The sequence below is a fragment of the Danaus plexippus genome, chromosome 23 (assembly GCF_018135715.1).
Source record: "Danaus plexippus chromosome 23, MEX_DaPlex, whole genome shotgun sequence".
Taxonomy (NCBI): Eukaryota; Metazoa; Arthropoda; class Insecta; order Lepidoptera; family Nymphalidae; genus Danaus; species Danaus plexippus.
The window spans coordinates 4,147,023-4,165,907 of record NC_083551.1 but is presented as its reverse complement, the minus strand read 5'-3'; the positions used below and the strand labels follow the sequence as shown (position 1 = coordinate 4,165,907).

The 18,885-nt window shown below is 31.3% G+C and overlaps 4 protein-coding genes across 4 annotated transcripts; 2 read left to right on the top strand and 2 right to left on the bottom strand.

Annotated features, from left to right (window-relative positions):
* Positions 1-75: 75 nt before the first annotated feature.
* On the bottom strand, positions 76-847 carry LOC116774861 (H/ACA ribonucleoprotein complex subunit 2-like protein). The gene is made up of 2 exons (XM_032667640.2): positions 506-847; positions 76-332 (listed from the first exon to the last, which is right to left on the bottom strand). The coding sequence occupies exons 1-2, from the start codon at positions 742-744 to the stop codon at positions 101-103; spliced, it is 471 nt and encodes a 156-aa protein (XP_032523531.2). The 5' UTR covers positions 745-847; the 3' UTR covers positions 76-100.
* A 229-nt stretch (positions 848-1,076) lies between these two features.
* Positions 1,077-2,803, top strand: LOC116774768 (ADP-ribosylation factor-like protein 3). Its single transcript, XM_032667512.2, has 5 exons — positions 1,077-1,240; positions 1,359-1,619; positions 1,777-1,909; positions 2,099-2,202; positions 2,304-2,803. The coding sequence occupies exons 1-5, from the start codon at positions 1,238-1,240 to the stop codon at positions 2,346-2,348; spliced, it is 546 nt and encodes a 181-aa protein (XP_032523403.1). The 5' UTR covers positions 1,077-1,237; the 3' UTR covers positions 2,349-2,803.
* A 121-nt stretch (positions 2,804-2,924) lies between these two features.
* Positions 2,925-13,442, bottom strand: LOC116774764 (uncharacterized). The gene is made up of 7 exons (XM_032667510.2): positions 13,164-13,442; positions 7,739-8,005; positions 6,769-7,309; positions 6,059-6,248; positions 5,766-5,967; positions 3,660-3,787; positions 2,925-3,251 (listed from the first exon to the last, which is right to left on the bottom strand). Exons 2-7 carry the CDS (start codon positions 8,001-8,003, stop codon positions 3,171-3,173), a joined length of 1,407 nt encoding a protein of 468 aa, XP_032523401.2. The 5' UTR covers positions 8,004-8,005; positions 13,164-13,442; the 3' UTR covers positions 2,925-3,170.
* Positions 13,443-17,704: 4,262 nt separating this feature from the next.
* Positions 17,705-18,693, top strand: LOC116774815 (uncharacterized). The gene has a single exon (XM_032667579.2). It carries the CDS (start codon positions 17,884-17,886, stop codon positions 18,544-18,546), a length of 663 nt encoding a protein of 220 aa, XP_032523470.2. The 5' UTR covers positions 17,705-17,883; the 3' UTR covers positions 18,547-18,693.
* The last annotated feature ends 192 nt before the right edge of the window (positions 18,694-18,885 follow it).

Here is an 18,885-nt window from a genome sequence, read left to right as displayed (position 1 = left end):
ATGTAGTTGAAAGCTATCATTTAACATTAAATGAATTTAAATGTAACATTGTTGCTTGTTAAATAAAACAAGAAATAGTCCTTAAATATCTATTTAAAATCTATAATGGATGTCCAAGCAATTTAATTTCGCTTTTTACTTCTTCATATAAATCTTTATACTCTTCATGTTCCTTTACGAGTACCATAATGCATCCTCTCATGGTGCCCATGGCTGATCCTATGTCCTTACGGCTTGGTGTGTAACAATAGGGGACGTCTTTCTCTTCACAAACAGCTGGCAAGTGGCACATGATCTCAATTGGCGAGATATCACCAGCAAATACAACAATACTACAAGAATAATGACATATTTATTTAGGTTTATATAAGTTATTTATGGTTTGAACAAACATAAAGTGAACACTGGTCATGAAAAACAAACTTAAAATGTCTCATGACAATAGTTATTATTCATTTTTATAAATACTGATAGCGATGTTTTCATAACCTCAAAACAATCTTACCCTTTTTCTCCAAGACGCAATTGTTTCTGGACAATTTTTAACCCGTTTCTTATATAATTCTTATGGCTACTGGATTTTTTTATGAGTTTGTAAATCTTTTTACTAAGTTTCTTTGACGCCATCGGCTTGGCTATAACACTGCAGTGTTCGACTTTCTCATCGTAACTTTGTGGTTCAGTCTTGATGCTTACGTCTCCTGCCTCTTCCTGTTCCACTGGTTCTTGTTTTACTTTTCCCATTTTATACTTATTTTTATTATGTAAAATATTAAAGTTAAAGTTTAATTGTTTAAAACCCACGTGCGAACAGCAACAAAGCTAAACAACTCGAAATTGACGTTCAATATTTAGTTTTCTGACACTTGTAATTTTTGACAAAAAAACAGATAATCGTACTAGACAAAGTACCGTGAGCGATTGAATTTGTTTTTGAGTTCATTATTGTATTATTATAGATCTATTCCTAACTTCTGTATATATATTTTTTATATTATAATACTTTTAATATTTCAACATCAAACGATAATAATAAAGATGTAATCTAAAACTCAATCGTTACTGTTTCCATAGTAACGTTGTGGATCAACAAAAGATCTGTCACGAAGTTTGAATTACCTTTGAGTTGATAATTACTACGGTTAATATTTAATTATGTTATACAGCGCTTAGTTATTATTAATAAATTGCTTTCTTACATAAGTGTCTGGAACAGTTGTGATTAACTTGACTTAATATGGTAAGTGAATACTTGTATTATAAATTTAATTCAAGATTTTATTACACAGATTTACAGTTTCGATGAATAGACAGTGTGATTTTTTAGAAAGTTTAATATATAATAAGTATATTTTAAGGGTCTTTTAAGTATATTGAAGAAACTACGTTCACATCCAGATAAAGAATTGCGTCTTCTACTGTTAGGTTTGGATAATGCTGGAAAAACGACTCTCTTAAAACAATTGGCATCTGAGGATGTCTCTCATGTGACCCCGACAGCAGGATTCAATATAAAATCTGTTTTATCTAATGGCTTTAAATTAAATGTATGGGATATCGGTGGACAAAGAAAAATACGGCCCTATTGGAGGAATTATTTTGAGAATACTGATATTTTGGTAGGTAATTTGAAATCCACTACGACTGAAAAAAAAATTCAAATTAAACTGATATATTTTTAATTGACAAATTTAATATCCTTAAAAAAAGTTTGTACAATAAATTAAAATAGAACTTTTATAGAAAAAAATAATTAAGGAATCAATGATTTTCCAGATATATGTGGTAGATTGTTCTGATCACGTCCGTCTGGAAGAAACTAGTCAGGAATTGGCTGAATTGTTGCAAGATGACAAGTTACGAGGGGTGCCACTGTTGGTATACGCTAATAAGCAGGATTTAGCTACGGGTAAAATAAAAACGGATTTACGATTGTATTATACAGTATTCAATGTATATATGTTGGTAATATTATTTTAACTACTTCTAATAGATATTAGGTTTATAAAACATAATATTGAGGGTTATATATTCAATATTAAATTAATTATTAAACATAATATATCATTATTTGTGTCTATGTATTTTTATTCTCTAGCGTTGCCCGCGAGCGATGTGGCTACACACTTGGGCCTCCATCTAATCAGGGATCGTACTTGGCAGATACAAGCCTGTGTTGCTACAGATGGTACTGGTGTAAAGGTATTGAATTTATATATATATATATATATGATAATTTTATGCCTAAGATTGGTGATTCTAAGAATTCTAAGTATAAGTTCATTGGTTTATTTTTTTTTTAGGAAGGCATGGAATGGGTTTGTAAGAACATCCCGGTGAAGAAGTAATATTGTATTATTGTAGTGAATTCATATAAAATTATTGCTTACTCTAATATTGTACAATTATATTAATGTTCAAGTATTTATTTTTTTTATAATTTCTAATTTATATAAAGTTTTATTGTTTTAAATAATGAAAAAAAGGAAGCAATACTCTCCGTCCACAGTAAGGCTATATTTTTTTAGCTTAAATAATGATTAGCTTAAAAATGAATTATCTTCACATTTATCTAGTCACTTTATTATTAGTAAATATTCATAATTACACGTTTTTTAAGAAATTATTATACAAAAATTGTATTAATCGTTCATGTCTAGGGAATATACCTAACAGCTGTCACTCAATATTATTTATAGCAAGAACAGTTAAGATTACATTAAAATGTCACAGCTTTTATGATGTAGAGGTTTATCTTCCATATAAATAGGCTTTGAAAATAAAGAGCTTGTATAGATGAGAATATTTTTTATTTTTTTATATTCTATCAATATATTTAATTGAAAATTCTATCGGAATGTTTATCGGTCAAAACTTATAGCTTAAGTTCTAAAAATACAATAATCGAAATTAAGTACATTTATATTTACAATATGATAATTGAAATATAACAGTAATAAATTTATATAATTTTAGCACCAAATCAGCAAAAAATATACTTTTATACCATCAGTCCATACTTAATACACCTACAGATTAAAAATAATTTAAGTACATTAAAAGTTATATATATAAAAAAAATTATTAGGAAATTTTATTTAAATTATAATTTTAAATACATAATTAAATTGCAGTTTTTTTTTTATATATGTAATTCCTATTATAATTATTTATAATTCACTGTGATAGACTTCGGTTGTAACTTTCAGCTCGTGTTCATGGAACGATGAACAGTCAGCGGGGTACTTGGCCTGTGAAATTAATGGGTTTATTAAAAATATAAATGTCAAAAGAATTGTCTATGGAATCACGTGATATTAAAAAATCCTTTAACCAGGAATAGTCTGAAATATTAATCTGAAGTTATTATATTTCTCCATAGACGGGTATATGAAGATTGATTTTCAACCGCTATATGCCAGATATATAATATCTGAAATTTGTTTGACTGTGAGTAATTGTTTTAAGTTAAATTTAACCTGTCAAAATAGCTGTTCTTTTACTTGAAGGATATAAAAACAATTTTGGTTAAAATTACAGAAGTCAAAAGTAAGTGACTATATAACTTTGTTAGAACATTCATGTAGAACATGCTTAATACTTCTTAATCAGTAGTGTAGACTGTCCTTAAGACCTCAAAATCCTCCGAAGTTACTCACCTCACAGTCAACATCCGCTTGCACAGCGTTGTATAAATCCCAGAAACCTCTTCCGTTTTCAAAGCTGAGAGCGGCGCAGGCGGCCAGGCTGCTCATCTTAGTAAGACCCGCCTTGAACCCTGGACCTCCTGAGTTTTATAAGATGGTAAGTAATATGCACATGCTAATTGCCCACTACATTTAATATGTGTGTGCGTGTAGGTGTGTAAGTGTGAGTTTGTATTTTATTTAGAAGAAACTACTTCCTGAGTATCGTAGGCTCGTTATTTCACGCTGTAATTTTGTATCAAAAAATTCCCTATCTCTATATAACGTGGGAATCACCCGTTGTTCATGCGTAATTTTGTTTTGAGTAACCTCATGCTGGAAAAAATTCTCTATCTCTATATCCGTGGGAGCCACACGATGAATATTGTGTCACGAAAGTCTATAGTAAGTTCTTCTTATCACAAAAACCATATCTTCAATTCTTCTCCCTGGTTGCTTTTTTGATATGGTTCAGTAAGTGTAGTACATCGCTTATAAATGAGCTCGTCGTGTAACAATTCCTGGACGTAAGCATTGCACTTGTTAGTGATTCCTTCAATGTGCATATCCAAGGTTTTGAAGTTGCAAAGTGAGGAATCGTAAAAGCTGATGAAACTGAACGTATTTTCAGAATAATTCGTGGGCAAAGCCTGTAAGCAATCTTCTGTGTAAGGCAGTTATTACCATCGGCGGTTCTGATTCCTGGTCTAGTAGTTCACGTTGGTGAGAGGTCAATCTTCGCCATTTCAATATTGCCTGGCCATAAATCTGTCTTAATTTACATAACTTTAACTAAGGTCCAAGGTTTTTTGGTCTCAGTTTATACTTTTTTCAACGTCACTTTAACATGGGTTGCAGGTCCCAGACGCCGTTGAAGCTCCTCTCCCTGCAACGATGGACCCGGCACCCGCACGGTGAATCCATTGGATGCTGAGAAGTTTCGTCTCAGTAGTATTTCGGAAGTGCACGCTTCCGCCTCATATAAATACACTTTTCATTGCAAGACACAGCGTCTGTACTGCTGTCGTTTTCTTTGCGATCCCAGTCCAGAATCCGGTTCAGATTGGGACAACATGTCTGAACACTGTAATATTTTTGGCCACTCTTATGACTTTTTGTGTTGACCACTTTGGCCACCAGCTTTGAACTTGATAATGCCAGATTTTCCATTCCAACTACCGCAGAGGCCGCTGTAAGTGTTGTCATTTTCAACACGGTAGTTCCTAGTCCTTTTACAAACGCAATCTCTCGATGTATTTTTCTACCTGTTTGCGAATGTATTTGTGTGAGTGTACGCATGTGTGTGTGTAAACATTAAATTTAAAGTCTTTCTCCTAAAATTCTTCTGTATCAAGAACTCCTATTTAAATATATTAATATAATCATTGGACTGAATAAGGTGAGAGATATCCTTAGCTATTCCGAAGCGCAAAGCGTTATTTTGTTCACGTTATTAGTGGAATTCGTAAAATTCGTAGCGAATGAACAATTTTTTTTTTGCATAATGTTAATTTTTTAAGGTAGTTAATATTTTTTCCGCAAACTTGTCATTTCCAATATATTTGTTCTTTATGTGAGTAATATATATTTTCGTAAACCATTAAAATTGTATCAATGAAAAATGTTTATCAATAATTATTTCCTAACCCATAGATAAATATTAAATGCTATCAAGACGATAATTAAAAAAAAATATATCAAGGAAATCCGCGATAAAGTATAATGAATATATATATATGTGTGTGTTTTTTATAAAACTCAACTATTTTGTGTATTCAGACTTCTCATTATAATAACAAGCAGGTAAATTATTTAAACTTTAACTTGAAAAAGATTAAGTAAAAAAAAATATCATAAAGAATTCTTAAAATATTAAGCTCATGTCAATGGCATCTGTTAAAATAAATATTTAATAAAAAAATATACATTTCAAAGTAAAGTTATTTAGATAAATTTAAATCACGTTCAATAGAATTAATTAGTTGAGGGTCGATGATTTGTTGCTAATAACAACGGATCACCAGCAGCTGGTGCTTCGAGGGCAGGATGTTCCTCACCGCGTGACATATGACCACTCACCCTGCTTCACTTGTCTGTTGACGAGACACATGAGGTGTTCCTGACAGTGTGGGTTCGTCCTCGCGTGTGTGTATGCTCGGTACACCCTTAGGACTGGTTCTATCACGTCCATGTTTAACGTATCCGTCAGTCTCTCCGCCAACGCGCTGTAATCTCTTGACGCCAAAGATTCGGAAGCCGATTGCGCCATTTTCAACGTTTGCTGTAAATTTAATCGTTTTTTTTTTTTGTTTAATTTAAATTTATTATCAAATTAATGTGTTTGAGGTCTGAGGATGCATGTCCTGTGCTACCTTCACGTAGTCTACGGCCGACTTTACGTAGCTGGATACGTCAGTGTTCACGTCCAGATATTTCTTCGCGATATAATTGCTAAGTACTGTGATGGACTCTTCTGGTTTTTTCATATTGAAGTGAGTGTTTTTAGGTAGACCTTGCGAGCTCAGGAAACCGTTCAGCACGTATTGTACCGTCGACAAATATCTGATGGATATAGATATATATGTCAGAGAGCGAGAGAGAGAGAGAGAGAGAGAGAAGAGAGGGGGGGAGAGAGATTTTAAATTTATACCACGGTTAAGAAATTGATAAGTTGAATAAGAAAACGGTTAGTGTTATCGCTAATTTTCGTTTTTTTTAATCCTGGGAGACATTTTGATATTTTTTGACGGCGTTGTCATATATAAATGAAATATTAAGGTTATAGTGTTAAAATATATATAGTAATGTAAAAATTTATTATCAAAAAAACACAGACAAAATTTCCTATATATATATATATATATATATATACACATCCGAGAGCATATATCAGTGTATAGATATTTCTGAGAAGAGAAATCACATTTGCAAGACAACGATAACCATCAACGCGAATTGCTTCGAAAGCGAACAGAATTCGATAAGTTTGAAAAGACAGTTCATGTACAATATAAAAATCTTCGGAACAAAAAATGAAGGTAAATTTAATGGAAAAAGTATTGTAATTACTTTTATATCTCACCTCTGGTAAACTTCTGGTTTCGAGACATGAACTACCATACCCGTTAGGTATTTCGCTACAGCCTTGATCCAATGCCTCCTAAATGAATGATTCTCGAAGTTTTTGAACATCAGTTCAAAACTGACTTTCCCGTCAGGACCCATAAACGACTTCATCGCTCGCTGGAAACCGGATTTCTCCCAGACCGCCTTGCCTAATTCAGAATTTATGAAGATGTCCCAATACAGATGGGCCTTTTCGAGGAACGGAGGCAGAAAAGACGCGTGGTCTTTGTGAGAATCAGCTCGTTTCGATGTTTCGTCTTCGGAGAATGAGCTTAAAGCGTTCATAACTAATGGCAGCATTCCTGCTGCGTTTTTGTTACCAAGAAATCCTGACGCCATGCTCAGGATACTGTCCAAATTTATATCATTGGTATCAGATTCTCTCTTTCTTCTTTGGTTCTGATTAGAACCCATCTGGGAAGCGAACATTGAGACCACAGATCCTATGACCGCAGGATCTATCTTACCATCCTGACCCCCAAATAGACTTCCAAGACCTATAAGGTTTGGTACAAATGTGACATTTGTCAATCAAATCAACTAAACATAATATTTTTTTTGGGTATAGTTCCACTTAGTGTTTTATAAAATAAGCAAAATATAAGTGTTCTAAAATAAATAGATAAATTATAATTTAAATATGATTACACGAAATGAAGGAGGTATTGAAGCGAGTATTGTATTGATTTCACAACTCTCGGGATATCGATATTCACAGTCAGAGTTCAATCGTTTCTTTCTATGTATTGCTTTTATTGTCATAAAAAAACATCTTGAAAATACAATTTATATTGTTTCTGACCCGTAACTCCCTTATATTTAACTGCTCAATGCTAGCTACAATTGCGACTTATATTGAAACACCACACAACTGTCTCGGCACTCGTCTGACGACTTATCTTAAGATAAATTAATCAAAAACTCACCGGAAAGGACGTCACCAGCTCCACCATTTTCCTGTCCAAATAATGAGCCCAAATTCTTAGCATTGTCACCTTGCATAAGACTGCCCACAATGTTTCCTATGGCTGCCAACCCATCCATATTGTTTCCTTTCCCACTGTCGCTTGCCATGTTCTGTATGAACGAGGACGCGAGATCCAGGAAGGGATTATCATCATCACTATAACACAGGGTCGGCAGACACAGGATTTGGCATACCACTAAAACTAATACGTGTACTTTCGCCATTTCTGTAACGAAATAAATGCGATAAAGTTTTATGTCTTTTACATTGGGGACATTTTATGGAGGTTTTATTGTCTGCGAGATTAAGGACTTCCAGTAATTTTACTGCGTGTTTGGAAAGTCAAACTAAAAACAGGCAGTTCACAGTCAATCATTGGTGAATATAGGCACATGATTGTGTTAACATGGGCATATGAATGAAAAAACTCGGAACTGCTCGTTTGGTTTGAGAATTAAACTTGTGGTAAGAATACTGAAGTATTATTAAATAATCGTCCATTTAGATAATGTATTGGAGAGAATTTATGTTTTTTTTTTTGCTATATTGTTTACGATCCCTTAATTGAATCAGGGAACATATAAACACATGGTTTCAGAGTAAGTTAGTATATACTATATATGTATAATTGGATTATGAATAAGAAAAACATTAAAATACTTATGTAAGAACTTCTAAGAACAATCAATCATTCCTATTAATTATAACAGAAAACGAATATACTATAGTAGTATATGTGATTATATTTAAAGATAACTTCAGAGATGTAGATTTTCAGATCTAACATTCATAAAGTGAAACACCGACGTTTGATCGTTGAATAAAACATTTGAGAGTTTTCTTAATGCTTCACTTGCGTTGATCGAATTTCATGATAGTGTGGATTCAATAATAAATGTGTTTTATATATATGTTTGTATGTATATAAATAGAATTGGTTCCTCTGTTTTTTTTTTTTTTTTTTTTTTAATATTATAATAGCACCTTTTTACTTAATAATATGTGAATGTTATTTTGAACATATATTAATTATTATTTCTATGTTCTTCTTGTTTACAGTTTCGGCTAATCTGTGAAAGGGCTGGACGGTTTTCGACGGAATTCTCACTGGCAGCACTGTTGATGCAACAGTGGTTAAACTGTTTGCCTTCGTGTCAAAAAAAATTATTGATACAAATAATAAGAAAATTAATATGAAATAAATAATTAAAGAAATTCGTTCAGAAACTGTGAGAAAAAAGATAAGGTAAAAATAATAAATTATATGTTTCTGAACGGTAGTCTTTTGTCAAAGTCATTTTCATTTTCTAAATGAGAAGCAAAAGGGTGCATTTTTAAAGAACCTTTTCAATTTTATTATTTTCATAATATTATTCATATATAATATGTTACTAACGATAACACTGTTAGACATCACTTTTCTTTGCGTAAGTAACTTTCAAACAAGGTCTGATTCACTATGTAATGACAGAAGGTTCTGGATTGTTCTATTTTCTATAACAGGTCTTTTGTTTTTAAATAGGTTTCAAGATTATATTTTAGTAACATTTTGAGTATAATAATTGATAATGCGATAAACGTATATTTTAATTTCCTTTAAAACTGGTTAAAAATCGCATTTTTAACACAAAAACTTGCGGATAAAAATAGTGGATAGAAAAACCGGTATTTATTTCGATGAAATTTAAACGAATTTACGAGCAGCAAAAAACAGATAAATTTGTAATGAATCATGTTCCAAATTCAAAAAAATCGGTATCAAAGGAACTAAATGTTTTTACAGATAAGATAACGTAAGTAATTTTCTGTAATCAGACAATTGTTGAACATTAGCTATTAAGATTTTACTATGAAAATACTTTTATCAACTCTATCTAAACACATACAGGATAAAACAAAGGGGATGAAAATGATCTATTTACTAACATTATTTAATACTAAAATATCTCTCAACAGTCGATACTCGACAATAATTAAATGATTATTCCACGTTCAACACCAGAATAGAAATGTCATTATGTCTGACATTCAGTGACAGTACACACGTCAAGAGGAATCTTCGCGGATTGACGTATTGTATGTGTGTGTGTGAGTTGTGGTAGTGTGTGTGATGTTTATTTTAAATATTTTTTAATATTTCTTATAAGTTTTATATACAAAAGTAGTTTTGTGGTTTCCTTCCCTAAAAAGAGAGGGATCTCAAGTTTTAATGGCCTATTAATATTACATGATTGCTACTGATTTTTTTTATATGTTTTCAACCCATTTTAAATTAACATTTTTTTTTACGAGATTCATATAAGATATTAGTTAATCTTTATTCTTAAAGCGATATTATAATTAAATTTCTAATAAATAGTAAAAATACAGTAATAATAAATTTCTCGAGAACTATTCATATACTATATTTCAAGGCAGTATTGAATACAGTTATATTAAGTTCGCCATTGTTGGTATTTTTATTCGTCTATGATGAATTTAACTTAGCGGTATGTGACGTCATAAAGTTCGTTGACCCTCAACCGACTTTATTTAAAGTGTATTAGTTTTTTCAATTTGATATAACATTCAAATTTCAAATACATATAACTGTTTGTTGAGACGTATGTGTGACTAACTTTGTAAATGAAGGGAAGCTAACAAATACTTATTAAAAATCTGTAAATTTCAGATTAACATCATTAAATACGATAGCCACAAGTATCCTTCCATAATACATATATAGCTTTACTAGTTGCCACACATAAATCTTCGCGTATTATAGTATTAACGTAGGTTGTTAACTAAAAAACAGAATACGCCCCGTCTGTAGTGACGAGATTTGTAGTAGGCATACAAAACTCTAAGCCAATGAAAGAGACTTCAGTTGCGTTAAAAACCACATTAATTATTATGATATTTAAAGAATAGGTTCGTCTTTTTGTACGCGGTAGAAGTGAGAGCAAGAGGCATAACGGCTAAATATCTCAACAACCTACTAAAAGACTTGGGCCTGTCCAGAACTAATATAAATTCATTCTTGGAACGTACTTCGAAAGCAGCCCTAGTAGGTTCTTTTCAAGTAAGGTTAGGTAGAGAGGAGCTTGGACGGTGGAGGTGAACGATTAACGCGCTTAGATAGGGGCCCTTAAACCTACACCTGGGTCGCAAGTCCCAGGCACTGTTGAAGCTCCTCTCCCTGCAACGATGGACCCGGCATCAGAAAATAAAATCTATGGAATGCTGAGAGGTTTCGTCACGTCTTTAATACTAATACTATATTAAAATAACAAAAATCAATTAAAAGGATCGCCTTAAACACTATAATAATGATAATAAATTTTTATTTACTAGTAAAACCTTCAACAAAAATAATTGTATAAGCATATGAAAATTACATTATATACAGATTTTCAGTTAAATGAAAGAAACTCACGTAATACATAGTGATAGGAAAGATTTTCGCGTGTGCACATTAAAATGAAACTAAGTTTTTCGGATACCACGCGTTTTTTTATCATTTTATATTTACGTAAAAACCCACGTTTCGGTTCCTGTACAGCAACCGTGATCACCGGCTAACGATGAAAGTGATATTTCGGCTTTTCATGAGCTCCTATTGTACAAATACCACTCAAAACCATTAATGAAACTTTCACTTAAAATAGTTCATATAAAGGAATTAAGAACTATTCGGATTGCGACGGTTCTAAATAGATTTTCTTTTTGGAAACCAGGGAAACTTTAACTTAATTGAGCCCGCAGAGACCTTTTTTACATGTTCTGTATAATCTTGCATACTAATTCTCGTATGCATTGAACTGTCATTCTTCATTCTAATCATAAATAGATTAAAAATATTCTTATTTCTCAAATATAATAAGCCATGCAAGTTAAAAATATAATTATAGACCATTCTTGATACTTTGGTTAAAATATAACCGTTGTTATATAAATAGCAGACTTTGGAACTATGTCCAAAATTTTAATTTAACATAGTAAATTTATTTATGTATATTGTAATTTCGTATTTATCATTATTGTTATTGTATTCCAAATTTACACCTTAAAAGCTCAACAAAATTTCATAAGCTGAATAAAGTGCTATGAAAATGTAAAACATACTTATTTCACTAATATAATAACGATGTTATAAAATTTTTTGCTTGTTTTGCCAAACCACACCAATGGAACGCGTGTCAGGATTAATAATGTCCTTTGGGTCTTAAGAGCACGATTTATTTGACGGGATAGCAGAATCAGGAATCGTACTCCTCAGGCGATGCAAGCGTCTTTATTATTTACATATTTTATTTTACATAACGTTCGTGACAAAATTACAAATGTGATTTGTCACACATATCCGCCATTTTGTGTAATAGTTGTGTCAGATTGTACAAACAAAATTTATTTTTTATTTATATCAAAGTTTATAATGAATATTTTCTTAGAAAACCACCTGCACTACAGCAATATAATAAATCGTATATATATATATATATATATATATATATATATATGTATATGTATATATATATATGTACGATTTATTATATATATATATATATATATCTTCTATACACAGTAAGATCACTAAAGTGTTCAAGAAATAATCACAGTACCGTTAAAATTGACACTAATGACAGACATAGCTTTACTTTAAGTTATAGTTTAAACGTCAAACTGTAAGTGTACAGGTAGATTTAAACTCGTACTAAGCAAGCGTCAAGAGTAAGGATATTTACTTTCAACTAGTTTTATGTATATGTATCGATACTTAAATCTTCAATAAATTACCTATGTGTTAAATGTATCAAAAATATTTTTCCTTCAATATAATTGGAGACTGATTAATCACGGCTGGCAACACTTAGTAATACATTATCCTGCTAATGTAGTTAAGCCATTTCTCCATAGCATAAATTACGATAAGATTAATTATTTTGATTAAAGAAATATCCATACGTGTGCAAGCGTACGTGTACAGGGCATACACAAACATTGGCATGGAAGAAATCTTCTGATGTTTCGTGTCCAAATTATGTAATCAAAAAAAAAAAAACCTATTAATATGTGTTTATCTAAAATTTCTAACCTTACTTTTGGCGCAATTAAATCGCGTCCATCCCGGCGTAGGTCCGGGCTTCGTTCATGTAAATTTTTTAGATTAACCGTGATTATGAAATTAATATTTACTAATATTCATATAGTTATCAGCCAGTACAATTTATATAATCTACATTAATTTTATTTATTAAGGATTTTTTATTATTCCGGTTTACAGAGCACTTATTATGTACATCAAACTGCGAAGTAACATAGCAGCCTATACTTAAAAAGGCATAGATTACTTTATAAAAGAATTTCTTGAGATAGAACTATTTAATATAATATATTCTTCTTACCCACGACAATCCTTTTTCAATGTTATTAACTTCCTTTCAAAATACCAGTCCACCACAAACCAACAATAATCGTAAGTTATTACGATTTTTGACTTAATTATAACAATTATTAGCTTCAATATATTTCAATAATTCACTGTTAACTAGTTACTGTTTATTTGAAGAAAATCACTATTGTAATATTTTATTTTATACGTTTCCAAATATTCCAAAATATTTAAACGCGGCGCAAGATTCACGTCGACACGTACCAGTATTCTTTTCTCTTCTGGATTGTCTTCATTATCGCTGTCTTTCTTATTCGTATGGTTTTTTGTATAGCTCTCTCTTTCTCGCTGGTATAGAATACAAAGTACATTTCACAGTCCTTGACTCTGAAGCACAGTCAGTTCTTGGACAGTTCGAAAAGAAATTAAAAGTCCCGTTGGGATTTTGTATCTCTTTCCAACATTACGGTAAATGTTGACGTTTAAGCGAGACCTGTATGTAATTATCGGGTAGGCGTGAAATCCGACTGTCAATGACCGAAGGCGCCAAGGATCAAAATAAAAATCCGATTTACTGTTACGACTGGTCCTTCCACCTGCTACTGAAAATAATAACTTTAATACTAAAAATCTTTTTATAATCTGTATTCTCTTTTAAAATATGATATGTCATTATTATTTATAAAGTCAAATAGTTGAAATAAATTTTACAACGCTTGTTTTATCTTTGATTTGAATGCACGTATATAATAACTTGTATTCTATATTTGAATTGCGTTGTAAGCGTAAAGTACCGTTGCTTCACGTGCCATTCTGTAAGGGAATGTACGAAATTATCTTAGTCATAGTTTTTTTGTATCATTTGTCCTACTTAAAAGAATTCGTAGTTATATTTTTTTTATATTCTGTTTAAGTGATTATGTAATAAGATAATCTTATAGATGACATAAAACACAATAGTTTTAAAAGTTAACGATAATATGCAATCTATATGCAAAATGTGAACAATTAAATGTAGATAATGTGATAAGAAGTACTTTGGGCTGCGTTTTAGCCGATTTTAAAAAGGAAGAGGTTATTATTGTCACGTTATTACTCCCTCAATCATGGGCAGATTATCAAACTATTTTTTCGGTCATGAGGTAGTCCCATTATTACAAAATAAGTACACGATGAAGGAAAATTCGAGAAATTGAACCAAACCTCTGTAGGATGATTATAAGTATTTCAAACGTGATAAGTATTACTGCAAAATTTTGCGTCTGTTACTAAATAATTTCAATCAGTAAACTTCAAAATAGGAGTTGAAAGTTATTTATCGGAAATAATATTATAATATGAATATGAACATATATGAAAACGAAATACATTAATACGGAAAGTATTCAGTGTGAAGATTATAAGTAATTGTAAGTTAAAACATTAGATTAGATTTTTATGTATATATTGTGTTGTAATAACGCAAAATATCTATACTTCATAATTTTATTTATTTAGAAATATAAAAAAAATATTATTATTATAGATTTCATACAATTGACCATATAAAAGAAAATTAAACAAAACTATTTTGATGACATTGGCATCGTATAAAATACCTTCGTCCCCAACCTCAAATGTTTCGGAAAGGATGAGGACCTTTTGATATTGAAGTTCTGATTTAATTTATGAAAGTGTTTATTTTGCGTCCTTTCACAGTCAAATAAATATAAATATTTCTTTGTTTCTTTATTTATACATGGATCTGCTCAGAGAACCATAGATGCGTGCTTATTTCTACTTATTTAAAAACATAGATGTGGAAATTAAGAGGTTCCTTTTTTAAAATATCTATGAATTTTTTTTTTCTATCATTGTCGGGTTTGTTAAATATTTAGTTGTACTCTATGAAAGTTAAGTCCACCTTTTCATTTTTCTGTATTACAAAAAAATCTCTTAGGATTACGTTGTCAGTCCATCTGTCTGTTAAGAATGTTTATCTAGGGAACGAGGAGTTTAGAGATATAAAATGTGAACCATATTCCATTATATCACGGGTCTAGAATCTCAGGAAACGGTGAAACGAAAAAACATCCTAAATAATTTAGTAAAAACATCGCTGTTTATGCTGAAAAAATATACTTCTACAAGTTCAAGTATACATTATAGTTATAATTAATTTATAATATATATATATATGGGAATTTCCAATTTAGCTAGAACTATAAAATTAGACAAGTAATATAGTTTTATATTCAAGGGCGTTGTTTGCGAAAGTTCAATAAAAATCGTTCCCTTATTTCCAACTTTGGTCAGATCAACATATAAAACGACATCCCTTTTTTAAGGTTACAATATTCACAACATTTCTAGTCGCCGTAAAAAAAAAACAGATTTAAACTAGTTATACGATGTTCTAATGTGTAATCTTTTGTTTTTCCGGAAAATATAATATTCGGTTTTAGAGAAAATAGGATGTTGGATAAGTTAAGGATAAGTTAAGGATAGTTCTACGTATAATCTTGGACACGCGTCAAGAATTACAGCTGCTAGGGACATTCATCATTTTTAGACGATATACTATAAGTATTGCGAAAAAACTGCTGACTTTGCAGTAAAGTCATAATAAAAATATGTTGAACCCTCTATTGGTGAGTTCGACAAACACTTTTCTAGTTACTGAATATTTTTTATTTAAAATTAACAACTGTAAAAATTTTCTTCATATATAAACCATACACTTTTATTAGTCTGTATAAAAATCAAAAGAGCTTTACTAATAATATTATTATTAAATATAAATATATAAAAATATAATATTGCAGTGAAATCACTATCACTTTTGTTGTTTTTAAATATTTCATGTTAATTATCACTGGAGCCTGTAAAAAAATTCTGAGCAAATTTGTAACATGAATTAGTGTTCAATGCTTTTTTTTGCATACGGTGGAGGCTATGAAGATCCTACATCATCAGAATTTTGGTGATAAACGACGAAATTACTGAAAGGACAAATTATGAAATAATAATATAGTAGAGACACTCTTATAATAGTTAAATCCAATTTCTATTAGCAAAAATGTGTAACATATTATTGATATTTTAATTAAGTAGGCGCATAATTTATAAAATGTTCACGCTTGATTCTCTCAGCTTGATAGCTCAGTAAAAGTTTGAGTATTTAAAAAGTTTTAGGATCAAAGCCTACTACAACTTTATTGGTGGTCAAGAGAATCTAATTGCTTGAAATAATTTGCATTTTAATTTAGCAAAACTTTGACGTTTTACCAAGTGTTTGGTTGTAAGTAAAACCCGTTTTATTAAGTTTGTACAAAGTCGAAAGCAGAATCCAACCAAGTTAAAACTTTTAATTTCTGTAATACGTACTTTAGAAACAATCTTTATTTCCTTTAAGATTTCATTTATTATATGACAGTAATGTAAACTTTTGTTGTCATTTGACATTTTGTTAATAGAAATTAGATGTAGCCATTTTGACACTTCAATTAAGATTCATACTTATTTATACAAGTTAGTTTGTCTGTGTTTATTTATTAAAGATCTTCTGAGAGATTCTTTATTTGAGAATATATAGAGATTTAGGAAAACAAAAGAATATACATTTTTCGTAGATCTAAATGCGTAATTCTAGTAAAGTTCCGTAAGTACATAATTTAAAGATAATAATTCTTTTGTTTTCATAATAAGCCTGTTTCATTTATCGGTTCCACTTCAATTAACTGGATTTTATTTCTTTAATTGTCTACATAAATATGAATTGTCGTGGTCTTTATAAAAACAGTATACAAAGCTAAGAAGAGGCTATGAAGTCTTATTTAAAGAAGTGTTTTTAATGTTAATTTGATCACTTTAAGTAGGAAAATGTGGTTGAAAGTTTAAATTATTCTATTTTTTAGGAATAAAAGGGTAAGCCTACTTGATTTAAAGCAGTCACTGTAGTCTATGGGCACCTGCAATACTATGGTTATTACTTTCGCAATGGCGACCCTACAAGTACCTATTCACTATTCCTTTGAAAAACCCTATACTGTCTACAGTATCTACGTTTCCCAAAGTTCTTGACACTTGTCTAAGTTTACAAAATGGTCTATACTTGGGAAAACATCAGCGGATAGTTTATGCTGTAGAGTACGCGAACTGGTAATTAAGGGACTTAGAAAAAATCATGAGCGAGAAAGTTGTTTTCTCATCAAAATAATACAGAACTTATAGAGCAATCTCATTGGTTACAATATCCATGTCTATTAAATAAAATTTAAGTTCTAAAGCTTTTGAAATTATGAATAACAATTATGAATGAATTAATTAAATAAATCACAATGAGTCAACTCATTCCGTTAATGGTGTCCATAAAAGGAAAGGCTCGGTAAATTATTATCTAAGTAATGACTAAGTTTGTTATTGTTTGAGGGGTCATGTGATTTGATCCCTAATTTTTGATTTTTTCGGAATTTCTTTGTAAAGATAAGGGAATGGTTTTTCCTAGAATTTCTAAAAACAGCGATTCCACGAATTGAACAAACAAACTTTGGGTGTACCTAACCTTTTCTGGGAATTGGAACGACGTAGGTGCTTATCAACAAACTCCCTATTGATAGCGCATATAAATATCACTCCATCCAGCTCGCAGTGTTAGTTCCAAAAGAGGATGGTTCTGCAGATAGACCGACAGCTGTCAAAACTGTACGGTAAGGAGCCACAAGACGAATCCGAAATTTATTTTAGAGCAACAAATGTTGGACAATTTTGGTGCCCTCTTCACTCAAACGGGGTCTCATTTGCGTTATACGACTGATATGTACAACACCTTACGGAGTTCATACCTCGATGCTGCTGAGACATACAAAAAGTTATTGGGTGCCTTCGAAGAATTTAATATATCAAGAAACGCAGCTAGCAAGGCATCTCCCTTGATAAATTTGAGACCAGAAGGTCCACGGTCTCCTGAAGAAAGACACGCTAAAACAACTGCGGGTGCTAGTTCTAGTAATCAAGATCAACATAGTAATGATGTTATCAACAAAACGAAGGAAAAAATACACAACAAGTTGTACCAGTTCGTTCTACCTCCGGGATATGATGCTTATGATACAAGATGGACATTGAAGTATCGAACAAAACTGCCCGGACACGTAGAACTTATGCCCCAGAGTGGTGTTTACGTCAGCTGTGGAGACCTCAATCACAGTCAGCAAGTATCGAAAGATTGCATATCATTAGCTAGACGATTATTATCACAAGTCTTCAACAGAAATGCACTTAGTGTTTGTTCATCAATGAGTGAGAAAGTGCTGGCTTCTAATAATGTCGTCTCTAACATAAGGCCAGATTTAGATGATCATGCGTGTTCGGTACTGTTAAATTTTGTTTTAGAACATGGACTCCAACGTGATTGAAATACTGATCTACAACCTATCCTCAGTACCTTACACAGTAAGATGCAAGAGATTCGGTTCAAATATGGTGTAATTCTTGAATGTTAACTATTTTAACCTTTGATCATAAGTCGAGTTATCCTATGTTTCTAATTACTGAAGCTAAGAACCTTGCCATTGATTTATTTATTGTTAGAAATAAATTAGGCAGTACTTCCACTTAGATGTTTATTGCTCCACAACTCGTAACAGAATCCCCCAGTCTAGCACTTACATACTATTTATAATATTCAACGGTAACATTTTTAGGTGAGGGTAAGTTACAATATCATACAGAGGGCGCTAGTTTCCCTCATAAGA